The 26,060-nt window shown below is 39.0% G+C and overlaps 1 protein-coding gene across 1 annotated transcript in view; it reads left to right on the forward strand.

Moving 5' to 3' along the window:
* Positions 1-26,060, forward strand: part of MACIR (macrophage immunometabolism regulator) — a 293,610-nt gene that overhangs the window by 234,810 nt on the left and 32,740 nt on the right. The window contains exon 9 of the mRNA XM_060143360.1: positions 21,103-21,260. Within this exon, the coding sequence (XP_059999343.1) occupies positions 21,103-21,260 (158 nt within the window). The remainder of the gene's footprint in view (positions 1-21,102; positions 21,261-26,060) is intronic.

Raw genomic sequence — 26,060 nt, forward strand, 5'->3', positions numbered from 1 at the left:
TCCCAAAGGGAAAAATACAAATGGCATATGTACTTCATGAATAATTTGTCTTAATTGTCTCTTCTTATACCCCCAAAAATTCCTTGTGAAGAACAAAAACACCAAATTTGACTGATTCTCCTTTTGCCAATTTAGCACATTTTACTGGAATAAGGAGATTAAGTATATGTCAAGGAAAAATAATGTATTATGGAGCCATCAAATAATTTCCACCCTGATGAAGCCTCTGACATTTTGTTTAAAACATTTGAAGAGTGTGAATAGTGGTTGAACTGTCTTTAAGCAAGGGTTGTTGGGCTTCTGAAAGATCTTCCCAAAGGCCCCGCTGCTACAACTACTGCTGCTGCTGCTACCGTTAGGCATTATGGCCTGCTAGAAAAATCTGCGGAAGAGAGAAGTCATGTGCTTTCTCTTCAAATTTTTGATGATGAAAAATAAAAAAGAAATCAAGCATTAAATGTATTGGGCTGAATCAGGCAACCAGATAATCTTGCTTTTTGCTGGTTTATTGGGGTTAGGTCAGTGGAAGGATTAGTAAAAACAAACAAATGAACAAACAAACAAAAAAACCTCAGTACCTAATGGCAGATGGGAGGTGACTGGATAAGAAGTTCAGATTTACTCTTGCTTTTTTGGCCATAGTTCTGTAAATTGAATACAAAGATACCAGTGGACATGAGGAACATATCCATTTCTTCATCATTCCAAATGCACTTGCTGTGTCCTCATTGTTGTGTGCTGCAGGAGTTGAAATCACATCCTTCCAGCCCACAGTTTGACTAAAGGAACTTTCTTCCTACTGTGTCCCTGAGAACAGGATGAGGTGAGAGTTCAATGCTCTTGAGGTTTACAGAGAGCACATTATTGCCCACAAAATTACACCATCCACAGGAAAACTAATACTAAACCCTTGAAGAAAGCTTTTGTTTACTCAAATCCATAAAGAAAAGTGCTCCTTTGTATATTATAGATTTAAAAAATCACGAATTATCAAAGACCTATGTCTTGTTAATAAAGGGAACTATTAAAGGTCTCTTTAAAACTCCCTAATGTTTCACAGGGTTCTGGGCCATGCATTAATCTTCCCTTTTTGTCTCAGAGGTGTTTTAGTCTCTTCCTACTTTGAAGAACTGAGCCTGTGCTAGGAGAAAGTTGAAGGCCATACTATTTGAAGAGCTGAAGCACTGGGAAAATGCAAATTCTCTAGAGCATCAGTTCTCAACTTTAGTGTATGTAACATTTACTCTGTGTGTGTGTGTATGTGTGTGTACTTATTATAAGCCATATTCCTGAGCCCTATCCCATAAATTCAGATTTGGAAGACCAGGTATGATGCCCAGGGGTATCTGATAAGTGTGTGAGTGATTCTAACTTGTGGTTCCCAGACCACATTTCGGGAAACACTGAGGTGGAGATAAGCAGGCTGTTTTAAAATCTCTTTTAAGTACTTGCAGTTTGGATTTGGTGCCCTCCGTTTATCCCTTTAGTGAGTCTCTTCTCCTTGTGATGCCCGCCTCCTGTCCTGGCACTTCCCCACAGACCAGGGCCACACTGCTGGACTCAGCTGTCCCCACGACCTCCACACTAGGGAAAGGAGACACGCCTGACATGTTCCAGGATGATCCCTCTCCTTTCCCTCATTTAAACCTCAGTGCCTTCAGTATTTTTCTTTATACCAGGTAGCAAGCACTTAAGAACCCACGGGATAAACTACCTAATGCTTATTGAGATTATAATGATTGAAAACAGCTTGATGCTCCCCCCTCAGGTCCTTTGTAACTAGCTGTTTCCTCTACTGAAATCATTCCCCCAGAACTTTGTTTTATCTTAAATGTCATCTTCCCAGACAAGCATCCTTGATGATTACTTAAAAATAGCCTCCCAACCCTACCCCTCCTCCCAGCCACTCTCAAATCCAGATACTTATTAGTTCCTGAAATTATCTTGTTTATTTTCTGTCTCTTCACACAGTAAAGCAAAACTCCGTGAGAGCTGTTGGCCTGGTTTATTAGTTTTACAGCTCTGTCTCTGACATACAGTAAGTTTTCAATAACTATTTTGCCAATAACAGAATGGATATGAACTTCCCCCAGGAATATCTTTTAGAAGTGGACATGGCATGATGGCCTTGTCTGTGTCCCTGGGAATTCCAGATACTCGGGCAGCCTGGGAAGGAAGCCACTTTGGGAAGCTGGCTTTCTTCTAATTTATAATCTGAACATATACCTGGCAAGTGGGATTTTGCTGTAGGAGAAAGAGCAGAAGGTGGTAGGAGAAGATCAGGAAGGTGAAAGGGAAGGGGTGGATTTCTTCCCATTTTAAATGTCCTTTCGTATTGAGATTTCTTAATACTGGATAAATAGGCCCAACAGGTTATCATCCTAAGACTGTGGTCATATTGCTTACTGCCATTGCATGGCCTTCCTAGGGGACGTTACCCAAAGTTTGAGACTGGTAACTAGTATAAATAGGAGGATTCCAGGTGAATATCAACGACCTGGTTTAAATGCTGGGTCTTCTCTTATAAATTATATAATCTTTAATCCTCGATTTCATATTTTGGAAAAGGAGGAAGTTGGTCTAAATTATTTGTCTCTTCCTGCATTAACAAGAATTTTATGATTCAAATTGCTCTCCCAGGTGGGCTCTGAGAAACCATTTGTGAGTAAGCTACGCCACCTACTGGGAATCACTTAAATTACAAAGTAAGGTTCCAATGAGGTATTGAAATTTGGAGCTGAACTTACTCAAGATTTTATAGGAAACTTGGAAACCCTCTGTTATATTGACCACATATATTGACTCATTCCCTGCTTTCTGAATGCCACAAGCATTCTTCCATTGATGAGGTATTTATTTGTTCCATTCCTGTGAAATCAGCAAACAACGCTCACGAATCTTAATAGTTCTTATGTTCACCTCTCTTTTAGATTAGCTGGATGAGGTTTGAGGTGTGAACCTGGGAAATGCATCAGGGACTGTGGTTTCCAGGGGGCAGGTAGTTTGCAGTTAGGCACAAAACTGGGGACTGAAGCACTGGGAAGGAAGTTTGGAGTAGTGGAAAGAGAGAAATATGCTTTTTAGCCAAGAAGACACGAGTTTGAATCTGTACTCACGTATGAGCTACATGACCACAGGCGAATTACTTAGATTAAGGTAAAATGGGTCGAGGGGATGGAATCTAGTAGTTGAAACTATGTGCCAGGCCCTGTAATTATTGATTTATATATGATACTTAATTTAATCCACATAAGAGCTTTATCAGGTAGACATTATCATGTCCCATTAAATGTTGGCTCACTGCTTTTCTCATCCTATACTCTCTTCCTGGATAATCTAGATATGATCATAATTTCAATGTCCACATGTATAGCAGAAACAGACACCTGACGGGAGTGAGTTAGGAAAGAAAATGAAGGAAGGTAGGGTTAGATAACTCTTCCCAAGAATTTGCCTTAGAAAAGGTGATGAGAGAAAGTTAGTCACAATAAATGTGTCTTCAGGAAGGTTTTCTCTCCCCTCCCTCAGGATGTAATAGACAAATATGCCTTTAGATTGGGAAAAAGTGAATTCAAAGATAGAGGCAAGGCCAGGCCAGAGAAGGCCAGTCATAGCAAAGGAGGTCCACTCTCCCACTTAGAGGCTTGTATCTGGCAGGCAGTTGCTTCACAGCAGCATTTAACTCCACTGACTGCGCCTACCCTTTTGAAACACATTCATGTCTGGGCTCTGGAAACATGAAACTCCTTTTGGTTTTCTTTTTGCCTCGTTGGCTGTTCCTATTCAGCCTCTAATGCTGGATCATCCTCCCCATGCCAGACTTCTGACTGGCTCTGTCCTCATCCCAATGTCTTTGACCTCAGCTCTCTTCTCTTGTAATCTACATTCTTCCTATGCGACCTCATGACATATAGTGCCAACTCCATATGCAAATGATTTTATAACATAGCTGAATCTCTTGACAGATCTCTCCTCAGAGCTCTACCATTCCGTCTCTTCCATAAGGTCTCCTGGATAGCTGCAGGCAAAGAACCATTTTGGTAATAAGCAAGACCATAAGGTGCCATCAGGAATCAACTGTATTGTTTCCTTCTACTGTCTGTTCGAGCCCATTCTGTGGGCCTGGTTTTCCTCTGCTTCTTAGGTCAATACTAGGGCAAATCCCTTTTCCGATAACTCTTACTTTACGAAAAGTCATAGTATAAAATTATTCTGAGATTGTGGGCTGTAGAGCCAGACTGACCTTCAAGGCCCGTACTCTGTTTTACTTCACCCCGCCTCTAGCTTTAGAGCTTAACCGCCTTTAAAAGTGCATTGTTAACATCGTGGCAATTTTGGAAGGGAATATCATTCACTCTCCTTTCGTAAAAGGAAATCAAAGATTAACAGGTCTCATTTACAAAAGAAATTCAAGACACATGACACAAATATTTAATCTTATTTCATGCCCCAAATTTTACTCTTTGTTCAAAATGAAGTCTCTCACGCTATTGTGTGCTACTCAGTCCCTTGGACTCCTCCTCCAACATAGCAAAGTAAATACGCTGTGACAATCACAATTCCTGAAATAGAGACAAGTATTTAAAGCATAACACTGCTTTCTTCTTTGAGATCTGTAAAGCCCAGTGTGTGAAGTGTCTCTCAGTCCTTTTCCCCCCACGTACACCCACGTTTGGGTTCTTGCATACATAGATCCCCAGAACAGAACAAAAACTGGCTTGTTCTGCTACAATGTACAGAGAATGGTTCCTTTTTATGAAAAACCTGGTGGAATATTCAGTCTTATCCTTAATAAAGTTCAGTTTCTCTGTTGGTACCTATAAGCTAGATATACCCAATTTTAGCATAGGTGGATTGTAAGGTAAGTGTATCCACCAGTAATTCCTCTTTTTCTGTATCTTCAGCTTTTTTCTCCTGACTCTACTCTCAGCAGCATTCACACTTAAACTGGTATCTTACACTTTAAAAATAATAACAAAAACAACTCTGCCCTCATATATCCTTCCTTTTCAGCTGTCAAGGAAGCTTGACAGCTTGGAATTGTCCTTTTGGTAATGGCAGACTAGTCATTAGTATCAACGCTATTACTGAGAAAACTAGAAGAGCTGAAGTATATATAAATGCCTCTTTGAATACATCAGAGAGCCTATAAGACAGTGAAGAATAATGGGGCTAAAATCCAGCAGAAGATGAGCCCAACATTGGGGTCACTTCCACCTGAAGGGGCTAAGAAGTTGAGCAGAGATTTCAACATACTCATGGAGTTCAGACCCCATCAAGGAGGAAGTCCTTATAAATCATGCTCTGAGTTAGAATCTTGAAGAATAACCTTGGGAATTAGAATGAATGACAAAAAGACCAACCTTCACAATGCCTGAAGGTTGTCTTACAATTATTTTAGTACTGAATAGATTATGACCTAGGATTAGTGCCCTTACCTTTCTAACACAAACAAAATTGCAGAAATGGCAGATGAAAGAAACAGGCACCTATAGAGGATCCTGATAAAGGATGGACTTTAGCATGACTATGATTAATATGATCAAAAAATAAAAGACAAGTTCAAGCATTTCAGCATAAACAGGAGAATATAAACAAATAATCGAATGGACTCTGGAACTGAAAATATAATTGCTGAAATTAAGAACTTACTGGAGTTTATTTGCTATTAAACTAGACAGAAGAATTTCAGAAGAATATATGCAGAATAAAGCACGAAGAAACAACTTATACTGAGAAGTTATCTAATAGTCTTATTGTTACAGTGAAAGCCAAAAGAAAGTGAAAAGACATATTCAATGATCTGAAAGAAAACAACTACCCAATCTAGAATTCTATATCCAGTAAAAGTATTCTTAAAGTATTAAGGGGGGGAATAAAGATATTTGCCCAAGATAGCCGAAAAATTCACCCCCAGCAGACCTCCAACTAAATACCATTCTTTTGGAAGATGGAAAATGTTGCAGGTTAACTGTTTAAAGATGCAGGAACAGATGAATACCAATGCAAAAGGTAGATATGGGTAAATACAAAAGAATATTGATTGTATAAAATAATAATATCTCAGAGGATTTGCAATCTGTATAGAATTTAAATATATGACAACACAAACATATTACTTAAGGCATGGCTAAATTAGATGCTGTGATGTCCATAAAATAGTATAAGTACTAATTTATGTTTGACTCTAGTAATCTAAATGCATGGTGTAATATTTTTGGTAATCAGTGAAAGAACATTAAAAGACCTAATAACTACAAGTTAAACGGGATCATAAAACTATTAACTTAATCGAAAGGAAGCAAGAAAGGTGAGGAATAGAAACAGAATAGAGAGACAAATTGAAAGCAAAAATAACTATAGTAGATGTAAACCCAATTATATCAGTAATTAAATTAACTGTAAATGGACTAAATACTCTTCAGTTCTCACACTATTTCTCTAGTCTCTTTCATAGGCAAGATTTTCAAAAGACTGCTCTGCAAATGCTGTTTATACTTTTCCAATTCATATAATAAATTGTTTCTTTCTCAACTCACTCTATATAACCCAGACTTTTCTTGCCAAAGTTTCCAAGGACTTTGCATAATGCCAAACCCAGCAGATGCTTCCTAATACTCTTCACAGTATGACCCTTCAGCAATGCCAGGAAACACTATCACCTTCCTTCTTGAAACTGTTTTTTTTTAAATCTTGGCTCCATGACACATGTTTTCCTGGGTTTTGTTTCTATCCCTCTGGCCACCCCTCTCAATCACCCTTCCTATTTCCTCCTACTTTGTCCACTCTCAGGGTTTGAGAGTTCTCTTTTCATCTCACTTTATATTCTCTCCCTTAGCAATCTCATCAATTTCCATGGCTTTAAATACTACATATATATATATATATATATATTTGCTATACTATAACTATACAGTATATATAATACTCTAAATGTAGTTCAAATTGAACTATTGATCTCACCTTACCCTATACCCTCGTAACCTGCTCCTTTTTCAGTAAAAGATATCTTATCCAACCAGTTACTTTGATCAGAAACTTCAAAGTCATCCTTGGCTGTCCTTTATTTCCCCTTTCTCTACTACATTTAATCCATCACCAAATCCTTTTGATTTCAGCTTTTATATATTTCTAGAGATCTGTCCACTTAGCTTCCTTATTCCCACTCTGGTCAAGACTACTTACCTAGGCTCTCCTCTTGCCTAGACTACGGTACTAGCATTCTTTTTTTTTTTTTTAACATCTTTATTGGGGTATAATTACTTTACAATGGTGTGTTAGTTTCTGCTTCATAGCAAAGTGAATCAGTTATACATATACATATGTTCCCATATCTCTTCCCTCTTGCGTCTCCCTCCCTCCCACCCTCCCCATCCCACCCCTCCAGGTGGTCACAAAGCACGGAGCCGATATCCCTGTGCCATGCGGCTGCTTCCCACCAGCTATCTACCTTATGTTTGTTAGTGTATATATGTCCATGCCTCTCTCCCACCCTGTCACAGCTCCACCTTCCCCCTCCCCATATCCTCAAGTCCATTCTCCAGTAGGTCTGTGTCTTTATTCCTGTCTAACCCCTAGGTACTAGCATTCTAACTGTTATTTCCATTCCACTCTTATCCCCTTCCAATTTATTCTCCACATAACAGTCAAAATGATCTTTTGAAATTGCCTTGCCCAAGAGAATTTTGGTGGCTTTCTATTGTAGTTAGAAGAACATCCAAAAATCCTTGTCATTGACTCAGGACCCTGAGTTGACAGCCTCCTGCCTAACCCTTTAGCTGGACCTCCTGCCTTCCCTGTCCTCTTCCTTGCACGCTGGTGTAGCCGCACTGGGATTTCTCAGAATTCCTCAAACTTGCCAAGCTTTTTTTCCAGCTCAGGGACATCATACATGTTGTTTTTCCTGCAAGAGAACCCTCATCCCAACCATCTGTCCGGCTAGCTTTATTGCAGTCCTCAGGCCTAAGCTAAAATATTACATCCTCAAGAAGGAATTCGTTACATACTCCCATGTCTTCTAATCTATACTAAACCCTCCATTTCACTGTTGTGCCAGTTACAAACTTATTTCTTCTCAGCTCCAAATTCACTCCTCAATCTATGCTCTGCAATAATGGATGGAATTCCTTTCCATAGTTTGTTTTTTTAACAGTAAGCGCATTGTCTTCTCAGTAGAGGGCGCTAGAGGAACATTGCAAGAGGAAGGGGCCCTCCGGCTCTTTCAGCGGCTTAGGGTGGGTATGCAGTGTGAGTGTGTGGACATCTGGGGGTGCTCTATCTTAGCTATTCACCCAGAACACACTGTCCCTGGAAACCTTGCAACCCTAGTGTGACCTGATGATAACCTTCCTGTGACCCTCTCCATATGGACATCTCCTGCCTACCCTGGTGCCCTGATTCCCTCTGCTCACTTCCCCTCTCCTATAGGTTTGTCTCCTGCAGTTCTCCCTGCACTATCTCGCTCCAGACATTCATTGCAACAGGGATATCTCATGCTTCAGGCTTCCTGCCACAGTGGCATCCCCAACTCCTCTTATGCTCCCATGCACCAGCTACCAGCTTCAGTTTACCTGCCCCATCTGTGCTCCAAAGGGTTGCTTCTTGTTTGCCCTCTGACTGCCGAATAACTACCTCTGTCTCAGCGAACTAGTGAGCGGCTCTGATATCCAGTGGATTCAACTACATTTCCCAAGGAGATCTGAATCCCCAGCCTTGGAGAGGGGTACCCTTTCTAAGTTTGTCCTTCCTTGGGTACTTTCCCTTGGTAGCATATAGATTTTTCTTATAGCCTATAGTGATTCTTCTATCATAGTTTAATAATTATTTATATTAAACTGTTTAAATCACTGTGTGATTGTATCTCTTGTTTGGATTCAGACTGCTACAATTCTCTTCTCCCATCCCATAATTTTTCTTATTGTACCAATCACAATTGCATATTTATTCATAAGTCTATTTCTTAATATCAGTCTCTTCTATGGAACTATAAGTACAAACAGGGCAGGCACCATGTCTGGTTTTTTTTGTTGTTTGTTTTGTGTTTTTGTTTTTTGTTTTTTTTTTCCCAGTGCTTAGCATAATGCCTGGCTCTTAAATATTTGTTGCATGAATGAATACTGTATAGCTGAGTTCACTTTCTGCTAATTTAATCTTTTGTGTTCTTATTATGCTCCCTTAACTCTTCTCAGTCATTGCTGTCTACTCTAAAGAATAGACATAATGTATTCTGGAATTTGTAGCATTACAAGGGATCTGATTTTGGCTCTTTATACACAAAATAAAGCTGTATTTTTATATTCTACCATCTCCATGTTAGACCTGTTGTGGTGGTGATGCTCACAACAGCAGTTACTCAAGATGTTTTTTTTCTTAGCTGTGTCCAAACTTACTATAAGATGTACATGTCTTTTCCAAAGAGGACTAGAAGCAGTTTTTTTAAAAAATCTATTTTAATTCTAACCTCTCTACCACCATACTTTTAATTTTTCACATAAATTCTACCTCAGGACTCATACACTCAAATCCCTGCAGGGCCTAGTTAGTAATTTAAATGACTGGGCTCAGTGTAAGGAAATGAGGAGTAGTAGGGATTATGGCATATTGGATAGTACCTGCTTCACCTGAATGCATTTCATTAAAAAATTTATGAAAACTTTGTGCAAGCCAAATATAACATCTGCAGGCACCACTAGCCCCATGATTGCCCCCTGGCAAGCCCAGACACTGCTCCAAGAATCATTCTTAATCTCAAGAACCAGGAATCTTAAACTATGGGATGCTCGACATAGGGTTGCTTTATGTGTTTGTTTTGCTGAAGAAGCCATTAAAGAAAAGCTAGCATCTACTATTGTCACCGTTTCACACGAGGAAACAAAAATTATCATCACCGAGAGGTAGAAAGGACACAATCTCAGGATAAAGAACCATCTATTCCATGAAAGAAAAATTGGCAAGCTTGCATTATTGTTTTATTTTTGTCTTCTGACTGTAGATGGGAATAAACTTTGCTGTGGGACTTATCCAGGCTACAAATCAATTCCTTCAGAATGGCCTTGAAAGCTTACAAAAGAATATACAGTTTCCAGGGCCCCACTCAGGAGGGAAGGGGGAAGGAGATAGTTTGCATATGTACTCTGGAAAACTCTTCAGGGGCTTCTGAAGCATACCCAGGTTGGAACCTTCTGGTCTGTTCCACTTTAATACTCAGAATACAGAAAACAAGGCTAGACCATCATTTCTCATCCTGCTTACAGGGAATCCTATTTTCCTGCACTGGAGGGAGACAAAGTTTTTGCAAAGTAGCTGTACGGCTCGCATTGCCACGAAAGGCAGACACCTCCTGGTCTATGTCACAAATAAATGATTCACAGTCTAGGAATGAGGAGTCTTCACAATGATTCAATATGAAAAGTTGCTACTCATTTTTTTAAATGTACTGATTTCTTTATAGATAGATAGATACATAGATAGATAGATAGATAGATAGACAGATAGATAGACAGACAGATAGATACTCCTTGTTCCAGAAGGGAATTAAGGTCATTTAAAAAATATATAAAATACAAAAAAAGCTTAAAATCAAGAAACTAGGGCAATATAAAATAAAGGCAGAAAAAATAAAATTGTGTCATGGATAAGGTAAATAACCCAAGCTCCTGTTTTTCACGCTTATTAGCAGCAGGTCACACAGGTGGTTCAGAGTGAAGCCAGCCGGGCAGAGGACATAGGAAGCAGTGGGCCCTCTATTGAACTGGGCAGCTCTCACCCTCCCTAGAGGAGGAAGTCACTACACAGTTCCCACCAACTGTGACTAGAGAATTTTTCAAGAGAAATTGGAAATTGGAATTTCTGTGTGAAATCTCTAAAATTCATGACGCTTGCTTTTGATTAAAAAAATTAAACATCGTATTGCATAGGGCAAAGAGAACAATTCTGCTGATAAGACCTGACCTGCTGGTTGGTTGTTTGAACGGCAGGCCAGCATCACCTGAAGTGCTTTCCCCACACCCACAAGCCCAGGCCTCATCCCAGACTTGCTGAATGAGAAACAACTGGGTTGAGGACTGGATCTCATATTTTGAGAACATTCCCTAGAAGATTTCAGCCCTCACCTATGGTTAGAAATCACTGCTCTAAGGAAATCTGGGAAATGAAACAAAGTATTTCAGGTGGCTTAGTAGGTGCTGTGCTTCAGAAGCCTTACTGACATCAGTCCCTGTAACCTAAGGAACAGTGCCCAGGCACAGCGGTCTAGTAAGATGTTAGCTGTGCTTTGCCTTAGCCCACTTTGATTTCTCTAGGGTACTAGGTATATAGTTTGGTTCTTATTTTATTGGCTTTGATAAGAAAGTTTTCACAGAGGATCTGAAAGTAGGAATAAATCAGATAGAAATGTATGCCAGCCTTGACTTATGCAGCAGCAGAGAAAATAAATTACAGTTCTCTGAACTTCTGAAGAAGGAAAAGTTCTTTAAAAGTCACTGGAGAGAACACTGTTTCTAGAATCCTACCACATACATGGTACCTTACAAGACAATACTTTGGTAATGGACTTCCTGTACTTCCCAGGGTTTCTTGTTCTTACCCACTCCAACCCTTTCCCTTCCCCTTAGTTTACCTTCTTATGTCTGTAGTAGTGGATGCAGCCATCATGCTTCAGCACAAACCACCGTTTCCTCCAACCGTTCATGAACCCGGACTGAGTCCTCTTATATAGGTAGCCGCGGCAGGTGGGCCAAGGCGTATTGGGACAGCAGCTGATGTCAGATCCCACCACCAGAGTCAAGATGTCTGGACCTAGAGGGATGAATTTGAGATAGTTCAGTGGCTGAAACTCTTACAATCAACTGGAAGGATTGTTGCTTTTCAGAAGGAATGGATGAAAAAGAGGTTTAGTTACCACAAATGGAATCAGTGAAATAGAATTCTACAACTGGAATGAATCAGAGAGTTCTTTAGTAATTCAGCCCCTCGTGTCGAAGAGGAAAATGAAAACTGGGGAGGTAAAGGGACTTCTTTGAGGACCCATAGCTCATAAGGGGTTGAATCAAATGTGAGACCCAGGTTTCCTGATTCTAAGACAGAACTCTTTCTATTCAACCACATGGCCTAGTTGGGTCTGATTATGGAGGACTCAGGTCTGCTCATTCTGTCTATAGTAACAGCAAGCTAAATATTTAACATATTTTGATTTACATCCAAAGAAGGAAGATAGGTGATGTTTGGCTTTTCTATCTCACTTTTATTCAAGATAATTAGTTTCCTTGACCTGTGTTAGCTAAAGGGAGGATCTAAACCACTGCTAGTATATGTTGCCAATATTGTCTCTGATCAAAATCAATTACTAACCTTTGAACTTGAAGTAGACAGAAATTTTAGGAGACTTTAGGTACAAATGTTTTTTATCTTTTTTTTTTTTTTTGCCTACCCAACTCATTGCTGAGGATTTGACCCTGAGCTTCCAAGTGCCTGTCTTCTCCTTCTGGAGTGCCTGGACTTCAGTGGTGCCCCCTTTCCTGTAGAATCAGTGTGGTGAAGAGCTTGAGAAAAATTGTCCCTGTCCCTGATAATATGAGGTCACTGTTTACCAATTGTGCTGTGATGCTGCCAGCATGAACGTAGACTTTCATCATATACCTACCTCTTGATGCCTCAAGAAAATTCTCTGAATGTCATTCAGACAGACAGCAACCCTGACATGCGTTGAAAACTGCAAATGGGCTGTGACTACATTTACAATTCCTCTGAGATGGAGGCCGCATCCCTGAAGGGGGACATTTGGCCTTGGCAGCACTGACTTCATCATGATGTCTGACATTGAGATTACCAATCTGTTTAGAGCTGTCCATGGAAACGGGGGTCACTGAGGAGACTCCTCTTATATAAGTGACAAGTTCCAACCCAGGGGATCATTTCTGGCTGAGCCACATGGCCCTGAAAATAAAGATTTGTCCCAGAAAGGCTGACACAGTCTTAACTTTAGCAGCACGCAAAGCACCTTGGTAATTAAATAACTCTGCGTGTTGAGATGATTCTTCATTGCCATGTAAATACATTTTAATTTATTGAACTGCCCTTAAGCTCCTGTCAAAAACACATCCAGAATAATTAGAAGAAATGCTCCAGATTGACCGGCAACCCACAAATGTCTTTGTCTTTGGACTTCAGTCCCCAAAGAACTGCACTCCTGGACTAATACGCATAGTTGACACATCTGCCAACTTATTTATGTACTGCTGCAGTGGGCTGCCCCTGGAGGTCATTTTTCTCTCGCTTACAAAGACTGCATATGGGTTTCTCTGATACTGATCAAGCTAAACTTGAGTTTCAGCCGGCCGTAAACATAACTTGGTACACCAAAAAATTCTCTCTGGGACAGGGATACAGATGGTCCTATATTCATATTGAAAGGAAAGTTGGTGCATTCATATTGAAAGGAAAGTTCTTCATTGTCACAGTTAGGACATGATCCTGATGCATGAGGAGGTGCTGAGTTCCAAACAGCTGTTGGGTGGTGGTGGTTTTATATTCTTTGCAGGTCCTATCCAGGGCCAGGAGGACCTGGGCCTGACATTTACAGAGACTTTAGACTTTGGATGTTATCTCCACATTAGATTATTTATATACTCATTGTAGTGTGTGTGTGTGTGTGTGTGTGTGTGTGTTTTAAAAGAACTAAATGTTAAGTACAAACAATTAAACCCTCTGGTTCTGTTATTATTTATCTGTTAATTTACTGGGAGCCTAAAAATATGCCAATGTCCTAGCTCAGTGCTTCTCAAACTAAATGTAGATGCAAATCACCTAGTGGGTTTGTTAAATGCAAATCCTCATTCCGTAGGTCTGGGATGAGGCCTGAGATTCCTTATTTGTAAGGAGCTTTCAGGTGATGTTGGACCACAATTTAAGTGGCAAGTCCCCAGGCAACTGTCAGTTGCTGAGAGGCTCTGCTCATGATCACGGTCTTTGTCACCAACCACCATGCTGCTTTCTTTCCTTGGCTCTGATTTAGTCTCCCCTTTATGCTTTCATTTTCATCCCCAGTATTTTGCAACAACAAAATCATTAGTTCCACGACCTGTCCCAGTGCCACCATTACTTCTTTCTCTAGATATCTCCCCACCCTGGAGAAATGGGACACATAATCATTGCCTTCCTCTACTGGACACCCCAGAAATCTTTCCTGCTTTTTGGGTGTGAGTGGGAGGAAGGATGCGGTAGGATGCATGGCCTGATGTGAAAGAGTTAAGAGAACTGTTTGTTTCATGAGATGAAAGAGTTTGAAAATCCATGTCTTTAGCAAATACAGCTCTTTGGTGACGACGTCCTTAAAAAGAAAAGCTCTCCAGCAAACTCTTCTTCCCTAGCGCTTTGGCCTATAGTTTTGGAAGTAAGGAGTTGTGGGTGAGGTTATTTACAGCTACAGGAGAGAGAAAAATGATTTCTTTTTCTAATTCACACTTTCTCCTTGGATCACTGTCTTTTATTATGCCACCAATCTTAAACTGTGTCAGAGTCGCACCTCTGCTGTCAGACAAACTCCACCACCCTCGCAGGCGTGGATGAGCAACGTGCAAGATGAGTGCGGTCCCCGAGGGCTGGCGCAGTGGGCTGATACTGCATTCAGCTGTGAGGTCCTAGGCTCCAGAGGCACCTCTGTGCTTGTTTTTAGTACAGCCTGCTGTTAGGGAAACAAAGGAGCCCTAATGAATCCAAAGGACTTCCAGGTTGATTAAGCTTCATTGTTTCCCTTTCCTCTCTTTCTTTTCAGCACTTTTCCTTAATGATTAAATCTTCTATTTGACTCTGCAAGTAACCAAGCCCTATAATAGCTCAAACCAGAAAGTATGAGGGACCTAATTAAATAAAAATTCACATGGAGCTATTGTCATTCCCAGTGTGATACTGAACGCTTTCTTAAATCTGTTTTGGTATTTCCATCAGCAAAATTGAGGTAATTTGTCTAGGTGTGTGTGATTAGTATTTTTGAACAGAATTGTTATTTGATTATGTTTTATTTTATATTATTTCCTATTATATAATATATAACATATACTAACATGTTATTCTATTATTATTGAATGGAATTATTATTTCAATAATAATTCCCCTTTCTAATGCTGGTCTAGGAAGATATGATAACACCTGCACTGGAAGCTAACAAAATTGAGTTTTAATCTTATGCCTGTAAGCTTTTGGCCATGCCTCTGAGATGCTGGTCTGTGTACTGATGCTAGGCAGGCTGTGAAAGAACCACCAGGGAGACTTGATTAAAATTACAAATGTGCAGGCCACCACCCACCATGAATTCTGTATTTAAGAGTTTCTCAGGTGATTCTGGCATACAGTTAGATTTAAGATTTAATGTTTTGAGAAAAGTTACTTGATGTTTATATATCTAAATCAGCAGCGTAGCAATCAGTAATATAATAGGATTTTACCAAAGTTTCACATGCATGGGAGTGAAATTGTGCAGACATATATAGCAGTCAATCAGATGGACTTTTAAGAAGTTTATGCAAACAGACCCAAGAGTCAGGTGGAAACATTCAGATTTTTAAACACGCTCTTAATAGGTACCTGGTAAATATATATTTCAAGACCTCTATGTTTCATATGAATTTAACAAAAAAGCTCTATCCTTTGTTTCACAATTTTTACTTTCTTCAGACAAGTTGGTGACTTCCTCTCCCAAAGAGAACCTCCAAAATCTTGTTTCAGATTCTATATACTCCAGAAATACCTTGACCAATGTATAGGCTTGCTAACAAAATCGAACATGTAAAGCATTACATAAAAATCAAATTATTCCTATTATTTCTTCCCCTTTCTCCTCTTCTTTTTTTAGTTTCATGGTCATGTATATTCTTCTCATAGACCCACTGCCTCTCAGTAGTGCTGTGCTTTTTGTTTGTTTGTTTGTTTTGCCTTCCTTCACGACTACCACCTATACATTTTAGAACTTGGGTGGAGCTAAAATTGTGTATGGGTGGGTCCCCATTCAGGAGGCATTTGTCTGTTACTCTTGAACTCAACTATAGACAACTGAGCCCATCATAACACTGAGGTCATTGCACGCAATTGTGTTTAGAGTACAGCCCCCTTTTGTTTTTTGTTTTACTTTATTTTTTCCTGCCATTCCTGATGCTCCTCAAACATTCTACTCCCCACAATAGGCACTCACAAAACATGTTTGATATAGGACTGTGAATACACTCTTTTGTGCATGTCTTTTTATTTTACATAAATGGTATTTTGCTAACATCTCATTCTATTTCTATCTTTTTCTTAACTCAAAACCATGTTTTTAAGGATCTGTCCATGGTGCTGGCTAAATGTGCATTTCGTATATTATTTCAAAGAAGGCAAAGAAGTCCAGAGTATGCATCCATTATTGGTCTGCTTATCCATTCCTCTAGTGACAGTCACCCAGAGTGCCTCTAACTACTCCCCACCACACAGAACACTGCAATGAACGTCCTTGTATTTGTCTTCTCAGCAGCTTCTTTGGGCTTAAATGCCCAGAAGTGCAATTGGTAGGACAAAGGATCTATAGGTACTTCACTAGATATTGCCAGTGCTCTCTGAGATGCCTAGAGCCCAGCAAGACTGCATGAAGATTCTCACTTCCTCATATCCTTACCAAAGCTGGCTATAATCTAATTTCCACTTTTCCCCCCTAACCTGGTGGATCTAAAATGTCACCTTATTAATTTGCATTTCTCTGATCACTAACAAAGTTATTCTACTATAATTTCTTTTATTAACATTATGCTGTTAACTTAAAAATTGAGGTCATTAATACATCTGAGGTCAACCTTGGCATATGGTATAAAGAATAAGGCATAATACATGAAGGTATGAATCCATCCAAATTATAATTCTCCATAAAAATAATGTACTAAAATGTTTGTCCTTTTCCCATTGTTTTGTGGGGCGTTTATCGTATGTCAAGCTTTAATAATTTTTTAAGTCCATTTATGAACTTTCTAACCCATTCCATTCCACTGGTCTATTTCTGTGACAGTACTACATTTTTAATTTATTATTATTATGGTTTCATAATATATATTAATATCTGATATGAAAAGATCCTCTGCCATTGTTTGCCCTATTCATAAATGATGTAGCTATTTGTGGACATTTATTCTTTACATATATTTGAGGATAAGTTTGACAAGCTACTCAAAATAAAATACAATTTTATTGAAAATTTATTGAATTTTTAGATTAATTTTGGGAGAATTAAGATCTTTACAAAGCTTTTCCACCCATAAGGATTCTGTGTATCTCCAATTATATTTAGGTATCCTTTTATGTACTTTGGTCAAGTTGTAAACATTTTTTCATGAAGTCCTTGTACATTCTTTGTTAGATTAATTCTTTTCTACCTTGTAGTTTTGTTTCTATTGTTAATCATATATTAAGTTTCCTTTTATTCTCTTTTTGGTTATTCCAGGTGTAGGAGAACACTCCTGATTTTTATAAGGAGATCTTAGTTTGGTCAATCTTTCTCTAACTACTTCTAAGCATCAGTCTATTGATTTTGTAATAATCATATAAAATAATAATGGTTTTGTCTCTTTTCTTACAGACCATATACCTTTATTTGTCTTTCTTGTGTATTGGACAAGTCAGGACCTTTGATGTTATATAAACAGAGGTTGTTAAAATTGGCATTATTCTTCTCAATCTCAAAAGAATGCGTCCAAAAGTTTCTCTATTAAATGTTTTATTGTTGTTGTGTATACACTTTTATTTTTCTCTTTTCATGGTTAGAATTTTGGTAGATAGACTTTATCAAGTTATGAAAAGAAACTTCTATTCCTACTATTTAGAGAATTATATGTATATATATTATACATATGTGTATATATATATATATATATATAACTTGATACATGATTTTTTCTTCTTTATATAGTCATGTGATATTTTTTCTTTAATTCATTAATGTGATGAATTGTGTTACAATATTTTCTTATAAGCTGTCTTTATTTAGGAATAAACTCTACTTGATTATGATGTATTTTTTCTTAGGATTTGTGCATCTATACACTCATAAGTAAAATTAACATATGATTTAGTTTTTCATACTATACTAACCTGGTTCTGAAATCAAAGTTACAGTAGATTTATAAAATGAGCTGAGAAGTATTCACTCTTTGTTATTTTCTGAAAAAACTCTATGGAATAGGGATTATTTGTTCTATGAAAGTTGGATACGTTTTATCTATAAAAGTGACTGTATCCTGGGCTTTTGAGTGAGGAATGGGGGGGGGGATGGAAATGGAGGAGAGGCAAGGTGGTCTCTTTGTTTATTCTATAAATATTTTATTATAGTCTATACAAATTTTCTAACTATTCTTGCACTAATTTTGGCTCTTTAAATGCTTGTGGAAAATGTTCTTATTTATCTAATTTTTTTTTTTTTTTTTGTGGTACGCGGGCCACTCACTGTTGTGGCCTCTCCCGTTGCGGAGCACAGGGCTACGGACACGCAGGCTCAGCGGCCATGGCTCACGGGTCCAGCCGCTTTGCGGCATGTGGGATCCTCCCGGACCGGGGTACGAACCCGTGTCCCCTGCATCGGCAGGCGGACTCTCAACCACTGCGCCACCAGGGAAGCCCCCTTATTTATCTAATTTTCAAATTTATTGTTATGCAGTGTTCAAATAATGTTTTATTATTTTTAAAACTTTGTTTTTCCTTTTTTATTATTTCCTTTTTTTACTCTCCATTTTATTTGCATCTTTTAAATTTTTATTATTTCTCAGTTAAAAGCTGGTAGCCTTAGAAATGTGCAGAAGATTAAGCCTGAGGAAGGAATGATCAACTCCCTAATCCAGCTGTGTTTCAAGGGCCACTCTGATGTTTCTCGCTGACTGTCCATAACAGGTGGTGCCATCTGTCCGGCTTTCAGTGGAGTGTGGTGGGGAATTGGCCCCCAGGGCTATAAGGGGGAGAAAAACACTAAGAAACAGTCCCTCAGGGCCTTCCCTGGTGGCTCAGTGGTTGAGAATCTGCCTACCGATGCAGGGGACACGGGTTCGAGCCCTGGTCTGGGAAGATCCCACAGGCCGCGGAGCGACTAAGCCCATGAGTCACAACTACTGAGCCTGTGCGTCTGGAGCCTGTGCTCCGCAACGGGAGAGGCCGTGACAGTGAGAGGCCCACGCACCACGATGAAGAGTGGCCCCCGCTCTCTGCAACTGGAGAGAGCCCTCGCACAGAAACGAAGACCCAACACAGCCAAAAATAAATAAATAATTTATAAAAATAAAAAAAAAAGAAAGAAACAGCCCCTCAGCCATTCCGTATATGAGATGTTCAGCTCTCTTTAGCTATTGGCTGTAGTTCCCACCCCTCCAAACATACACAGGTACCAAATGGCCTTGTTTCCCTAAAAGTCTCTTACTGTCCTTACTTTAACATCTCAGATCTATAATTCACCTTTCTGTTTCTGAGGCATCTCTACTGTTGGGTTTGAGAAGGATTGAGAAAGACATGGGGAGGTTCCCTGAGGGTCAGGGTCTTGGGATAGGAAGTCCACGCTGGCAAACAAAGAGTGGCGGAACTCAGATAATAACAGCATATAAAACCATCCTACAGATAACTGCCAGGGACAGCACAAGCTAGGGTGCGGAATTTAGCTTCTTTCCCAGTATCAGTGTTAGTTCATTATCTTTTAGAAATCCAAAACCCTCCATTTAAGTTTTAGAGCTGTTTTCTATCTTCCATTAACTGAGGCTGAATGCTTCAATGCTATAAAGAACATTAAGCTTCTTGGGGAAAAATAAAAGAAGTACTAAGTGGAAATATTACTAAAATTAGATTTTATTTAACTCAAAAATTGGAAAATTAATTTGTGAGAAAGCACCTAGGAACAGCTAGATCCAGTAGCAAGGGGTAGTATTCCCTCATTGAATGGGATACTACCAATTCATTAGTATAATCATTACCATATTATCTCGATTTTTAATCTGTACTGCATAAGGATAAATATTTATGTAGGACTTATAAGTAGTTGCTGCACCTGCTGACAGTGTCCTTGGATTCCTGGTGCACCAAGTACATGACAAGCAGCCAAATACTAAGCTAAATTCTACCTCAGAAGCTCCAGAATGCTTATCAGGACACAACATTTGTTAGTGATTTTCTTGTGCTGGTCTGCACTCGAGAAGTCTCTTGCTGTTGCTAACCCACAAGCATGACGGCATCCTGAGAAATAGCGAGCGATACATACTGTTCAGCAGGTTATACTTATGGCACATGTGGCCTATCCCAAATGCACACATTTTAATCCCTCATTGCCTGATAATATATTTCAGGGCCGCAGAGGTATGCATGCAGCCTTTGGGAAGCCAGGAATAGGACACCTCACCAAATAATTCCATGATGGAACACAGCAATTACCAGCTGTTTATTTTTAGGTCTTTGGGGAGATGAGGATTTGTAACATGATGCCAAAGAAAGTAACTTTGTTTTGCAGAGAGGACTGTGGTATTAACCTTTCCAATATTTTAATGTGAGTGGATACAAGGGTACAGGGCATGTGTTATCCTTGTTCTCTTGGTGGTCCCACCTGTGTCAGTTGCTGGAAGGGCAGGCCTCAAGTGGCCCTAGGAGAAGCTGTAGAAGATTTAGGTTTGTGATTTCTTTTTGTCCTTCCCTCTCTTTTATAACATTAAAACCCTGAGGCTGTTAATTCTAAAAACTGATGGGAAGATAGAAAAGAACAAAGGAAGGAAGAAAGGAAGGGAGGAAGGAAGGAGGATGCAAGAATGAGAGGGAGAGGCAAAGGAAGGGAGGAAGGGGAAAAGAGACATACTAAATGGATTCTTGTAATGCTACTTTCATGGCAAGGAGTTTAAGGAAATATATTGGTAATAAATAGAGCACATTTTGCTTACTGCCACTTTCTGGTTTCACTTTTGCGGCTGGCCATCAATACAGAAGGAACAAGGGGCAGAAATGTGATTTAATTCCTATGAGAAATCATGTTGATGACAAGGCAGTAATGGTAGCCTCAGGAGAGAAGTGAAGTTATACCCATTCTGTGGTTGCCTCCTCCTCATGTTCACATTCCCTACTGTATTTCAGCTCTCTACTTCTTCAGATCAACCCTGGACTCTGTAGACCACCTACCTTTCCTTGCAAGGTGCACAGCTTCTGCATGCTTCACACTGGTGACCTCAGTGCCATTGACAGCCAGCACCACATCTCCAATCTGGAGCCCAGCTTCCTCAGCAGCACTGTCTGTAAGTAGACAGACAACAAGGGTCTCATTGAGGAGGGGTCCCAAATTGATTGCCCTGCTGTTTGTCCCCTTTTTAAAAGCCTCTTTCTGTAAAGGACCTTTCTTTCAAACTTTAGACAATTGCCGATGTCATTAATAAGAAGGAAAATACTGTCCTTGCAGCCTCCTTTCATTTCCAGGACATGGTTTCTTTGCACATTCATCCAGGCATCTGCATGGCCTCTTTGCAATATAATAGCAAGGCTGCTCAGAAACTCAATCTATTCATCTACCAGAAGGTTGAACTGGTAGTTCTCATTCCTTCATTGCTGCTAGGTCTCTTTGTAACCCTGAGAAAATCACTTAACCTCAATATCTTCATCTATAAAAAGGGAGGTGGGGGGCAGAGCTTCTCAGCAGTATTGTTGAGGGAACAAGTAATTGAAATACTTAAGAAGTTTTGGCAAAAACAGATCTCGGAGTAGTCAGAGAAAAAAGAAATAAAGAGCTGCTTTCACTTTTCATTGTATAGGCTCCCTTCTAAGCCATCTCAGAAAGGAAACCAAAAATAGCCTTAGGCCTTAAGATTTAAGTTCTGGAAGGTGGGGAGGACCTCTCCAGAGGCTATTTATTTTATCCCTCGGTTTTGGGGCATCTGCATTTACTGTAACATACCTAATATTCTCTAGGGGTGAAAAAGGATATAATAAATCATTTCAGGGTTAATTCATTTTAAATAAGGTGTCCCATCTATTTGAACAAGATTCTTTCTGCAACAGTTTAAATCTATTTTTTCTTTTTCACTTCAGTTTAAACCCATTTCCTCTTTCTTAGATCTTAGTGCTGGGTGAGTGTTTATGGGCTTGCAGAGTAATTACGCAGCAATATTAGGCTGTCATTATCTAGAATGTCATAAACCTCCTCAAATACTTGTAATCTGAAAGCATGACTCATTTGGTGAGGTAACATGACTTTGAATATTTTTAGTAACGACTGTAGTTTGTCTAAGTCTGTTTATAATAGTAGGGAAGAACTCTGCTTGGATAGGAAATGGTCAATCAATGTAGGAAGGTTAAGTGAAGAGTAATATGTGATATATCCATTCATTTGCATAATATCATCCTTGTGGTGAATTAAAGTCTCATGGTATGGCTGATCATTTGAAAACATTTCCTCCATTGCTTTAAAGACCTTGATTGTGGCAATGCTTTCTGAATCAAATTCCAAAATGATGATATAGATCCAGAAACAACTTATCAATTTTTGTATTCCATATGCTACTAAATATTATATCTTTATACAGTAGTCTTCCAATGAATACATGTTGAACGAATGAATGACCTAAAAATTATACCTTCAAGGAGATTAGAATTCTATTGGAGAAGAAAAGACATGCATAATCAGAAAAAAATAGTGCAATACTCTGAGCAGCAAGTGTAAAAACACAAAGATAATAGGTGTTGTGAAACTTCAGAAAAGGGAATTCTCACTCCCATTTGGAGTGGCTAAGAAATGCTTTCCAGAGAAGTGGAATTTGGTTTGACCTTGATGAATAAGTGGATTCTCCATAGTGGGGAGTAATGAGGAAGGCAGGGTGAGAAAGACTGCTGGGTGTTCACAAACCAAAGTTCTCCTCTCTCTGGGCTCACATTTGGACAGCTTTTCTCCGACTCTCTTGCAGTTTGGCAACATGATTGAGTTCTAGCGGTTGGAATGGGATATAAGTGATGTATACCACATTCAGGCCTGGCGCATAAAAACATCCCATGGACCACTCTTCCTATTCTTTACCCATCTGCCTGCCAGATGCAGATGACTTCAAGATCCTATGCCATGACACACTAAAGAAAAAATAAACCTGGATCTCAAACAATTATGTGGGAAGCAGCCATCTTCCAACCAAGAACATCCACATGGGACTATCAGCATGAGTGACTAATGAGCTTTTATTGTCTTAAACCATTAATGTATATTTTGTTACCAAAGTTAGCATAACCTCAAACAATCAGCAAGCAAGCCAAGAAAAAAAATCTTTTGAGCAAAGGTGCACAAGCAGAATGTTTTAAAGACATGCCAAAAGCTAGTGACTCAGATCAATTGGAGCAGAGGTTGTGGTTGGATACAGTGAGCCTGGAGGATAAGGTTTGAAAGACAGCCAGTGTGTAAAGGGTCTTGGATGTGAAGATGATGAATTTGTACTTGATCCTTCAGTAATAGAGAGCCATTAAAAGTTTGTGAGCAGGGCTTCCCTGGTGGCGCAGTGGTTGAGAGTCCGCCTGCCGATGCAGGGGACACGGGTTCATGCCCCGGTCTGGGAAGATCCCATATGCCGCAGAGCGGCTGGGCCCGTGAGCCATGGCCGCCGAGCCTGCGCGTCCGGAGCCTTTGCTCCGCAACGGGAGAGGCCACAACAGTGAGAGGCCCGCGTACCGCAAAAAAAAAAAAAAAGTTTGTGAGCAGAAAATAGATATACAGTGGTTTTCAGAAGATAAATTTAGAATAGGGAGAGATTAAGTTAAGCATCTCAGCAAAAGATATTATTATCAGAATCAATACAGGCTCTGGAAACAGGAACTAGAAATGAATAGAAGGTATAAAATGGTGTCATAGGACCTAAAATACCTCATTGCACTCATTTGCACGAGTAGGGGCAGATGCCTTTCTACTCCTAATAGACTATAAGCATCTCATGAGCAAGTAAAATTTCTTATTTATTTATTTAGGTATTTCCCGTGGCTAGTATAATCTCTGGCACATGGTAGGGGTATTAAAAAGGTTGGCTAAATATACTGAGATAACCATGGAAGAGAAAAACTGAAAATGTTCATTGGGCCAGGTATAAAAATATCTTTGAAACCTAGGGTATGAAGTTGGCCTGAGAAATGGGTTCAGAATTTATAACCAAAGGGACAAACATAAGGAGAGATGTACAAAGCACTGAGGACAAAATCTTGAAGAATAATCATAATTCCCTTTAAGGACAGAGAGGAAATGGGTAGCCAAAGAGGAACATAAAGGAGCAGATAGGTCCTAGAGAGCATGGAAGCAAAAGTATAAGATCAGTGAAGGCAAAGGAAGAATTTCAAGATGGAGAAAATGGTCAACAGCTCTACAGTGATACCACAGAAGTAACCATAATAATGGTATTCTAAATCCTTTTCTATTCACAAAGTCAAGAAGAACAAAGATGGAGGGAAAGTGATTAAATCTGGAGTAAGAAAAGTAAATGATAACTAAAGAATTTTAAGGAGTACGATGGAAGTGAAAGACAAACTTCTGAGCTATTTGTGCTGTTCTGTATATGCTAAATGATTGAATAGATGAAGTAATAAACTACTATATAATCAAAGGTACGAGTGTTTGATAACAGATCTCCTCTCCCAAGTAAACTTTGCTTTAAACAACAATTTATGACTTAAAGGATCCAGCAATATGGAAATAATTTGTTTTTTTAACACGTTTATTGAGTCAAAGCTAACATACCATATAATTTCACCCATTTAAAGTGTATAATTAAATGTTTTTTAGTATATTCACAGAGTTCTGCAACCATCATCACAATATAATTTTAGAACATTTTTGTTACCCCAGAAAAAAACTAAGTAACCAAGAGTAGTCACTCTCTCTTTCCCCCAACCTCTCAGCTCTAGGCAACCACTAATCTATTTTATGTCTCTATGGACTTGCCTATTGTGGACATTTTGTATAAGTGAAATAATATAATATGTGGTCTTTTGTGTTCAGTGTCGTTCACTCAGCAAAATATTTTTGAGTCATCCATATTGTAGTATGCACTGCATTCTTTTCAATTGCTGAATGAATATTTTATTGTAAAGATATAGCACATTTTGTTTATCCATTCATCAGTGGATGATAATTTGTATTGTTTTCCTTTTTTTTGATGAATAATACTGCTATGAAAATTTGTGTACAAATTTTCTTGTGGACTTATGTTTTCATTTGTCTTAGGTATATACCTAGGAGTGAAATTGTCAGGTCAAATGGTAACTCTATGTTTATTTAACGTTTTGAGGAATGGTCAGACTGTTTTCCAAAGTGGCTATACCGTTTTACATTCTCATCACCGTTGTATAAGTGTTCTGAATTTCTCCACTTTCTTGCCAATATTTGTTATTTTGACTTTTTGATTATAGCCATCCTAGTGGGTATGGAGTGGTTTTCGTTTGCTTTCCTTGATGACTACTGATGTGGAATCATTTTTTATGTGCTTATTGGCTATTTGTTTATCTTCTTTGGAGAAACGTCTATTCAAATCCTTTGCTCATTTAAAAACTGTGTTATTTATCTTTGTATTATTGAGTTATGAGTGAAAATTATTCTTGTTTGTCGAGGAATTACTTCTGTGGTGTAATGCTTCTTGATAGTTTATTTGATTGCTTTTAGCTTTAATTATAGAGGGTATTGACTGTGTTCCTCTAATCTGAATGCAACTTACAAATTTTCCCTTTATCTACTAATTATGGTGACAGTTTGTGGCATTAGGATTTCTTAGGGGAGGGAGGTATTTCAAGGTGACTCTGTAATATACCACATAGACAGTTGCCCTACTTGAGGCTGCCCTTGGGAGCAGATGGAAGTATACATCCTACATTGCAAAGGAATGATCAAGGTGGTAAGAAAACAAAACCATGCTTTTCTAAGTTTGTTTCCCCAGTAGGATACATGACTACATATTTCTGTATTTATTATAAAGAGTTAAATGCCGAGCTACTTCATCCTTTCATGCATATTTACATATAGTGCAGAATCTGAAAACCTTAAAATTAAAAAGCAGGCTTGTCCTTTTCATTTAAAAAAATTT

This window comes from Lagenorhynchus albirostris, chromosome 3 (assembly GCF_949774975.1).
Source record: "Lagenorhynchus albirostris chromosome 3, mLagAlb1.1, whole genome shotgun sequence".
Lineage (NCBI taxonomy): Eukaryota > Metazoa > Chordata > Mammalia > Artiodactyla > Delphinidae > Lagenorhynchus > Lagenorhynchus albirostris.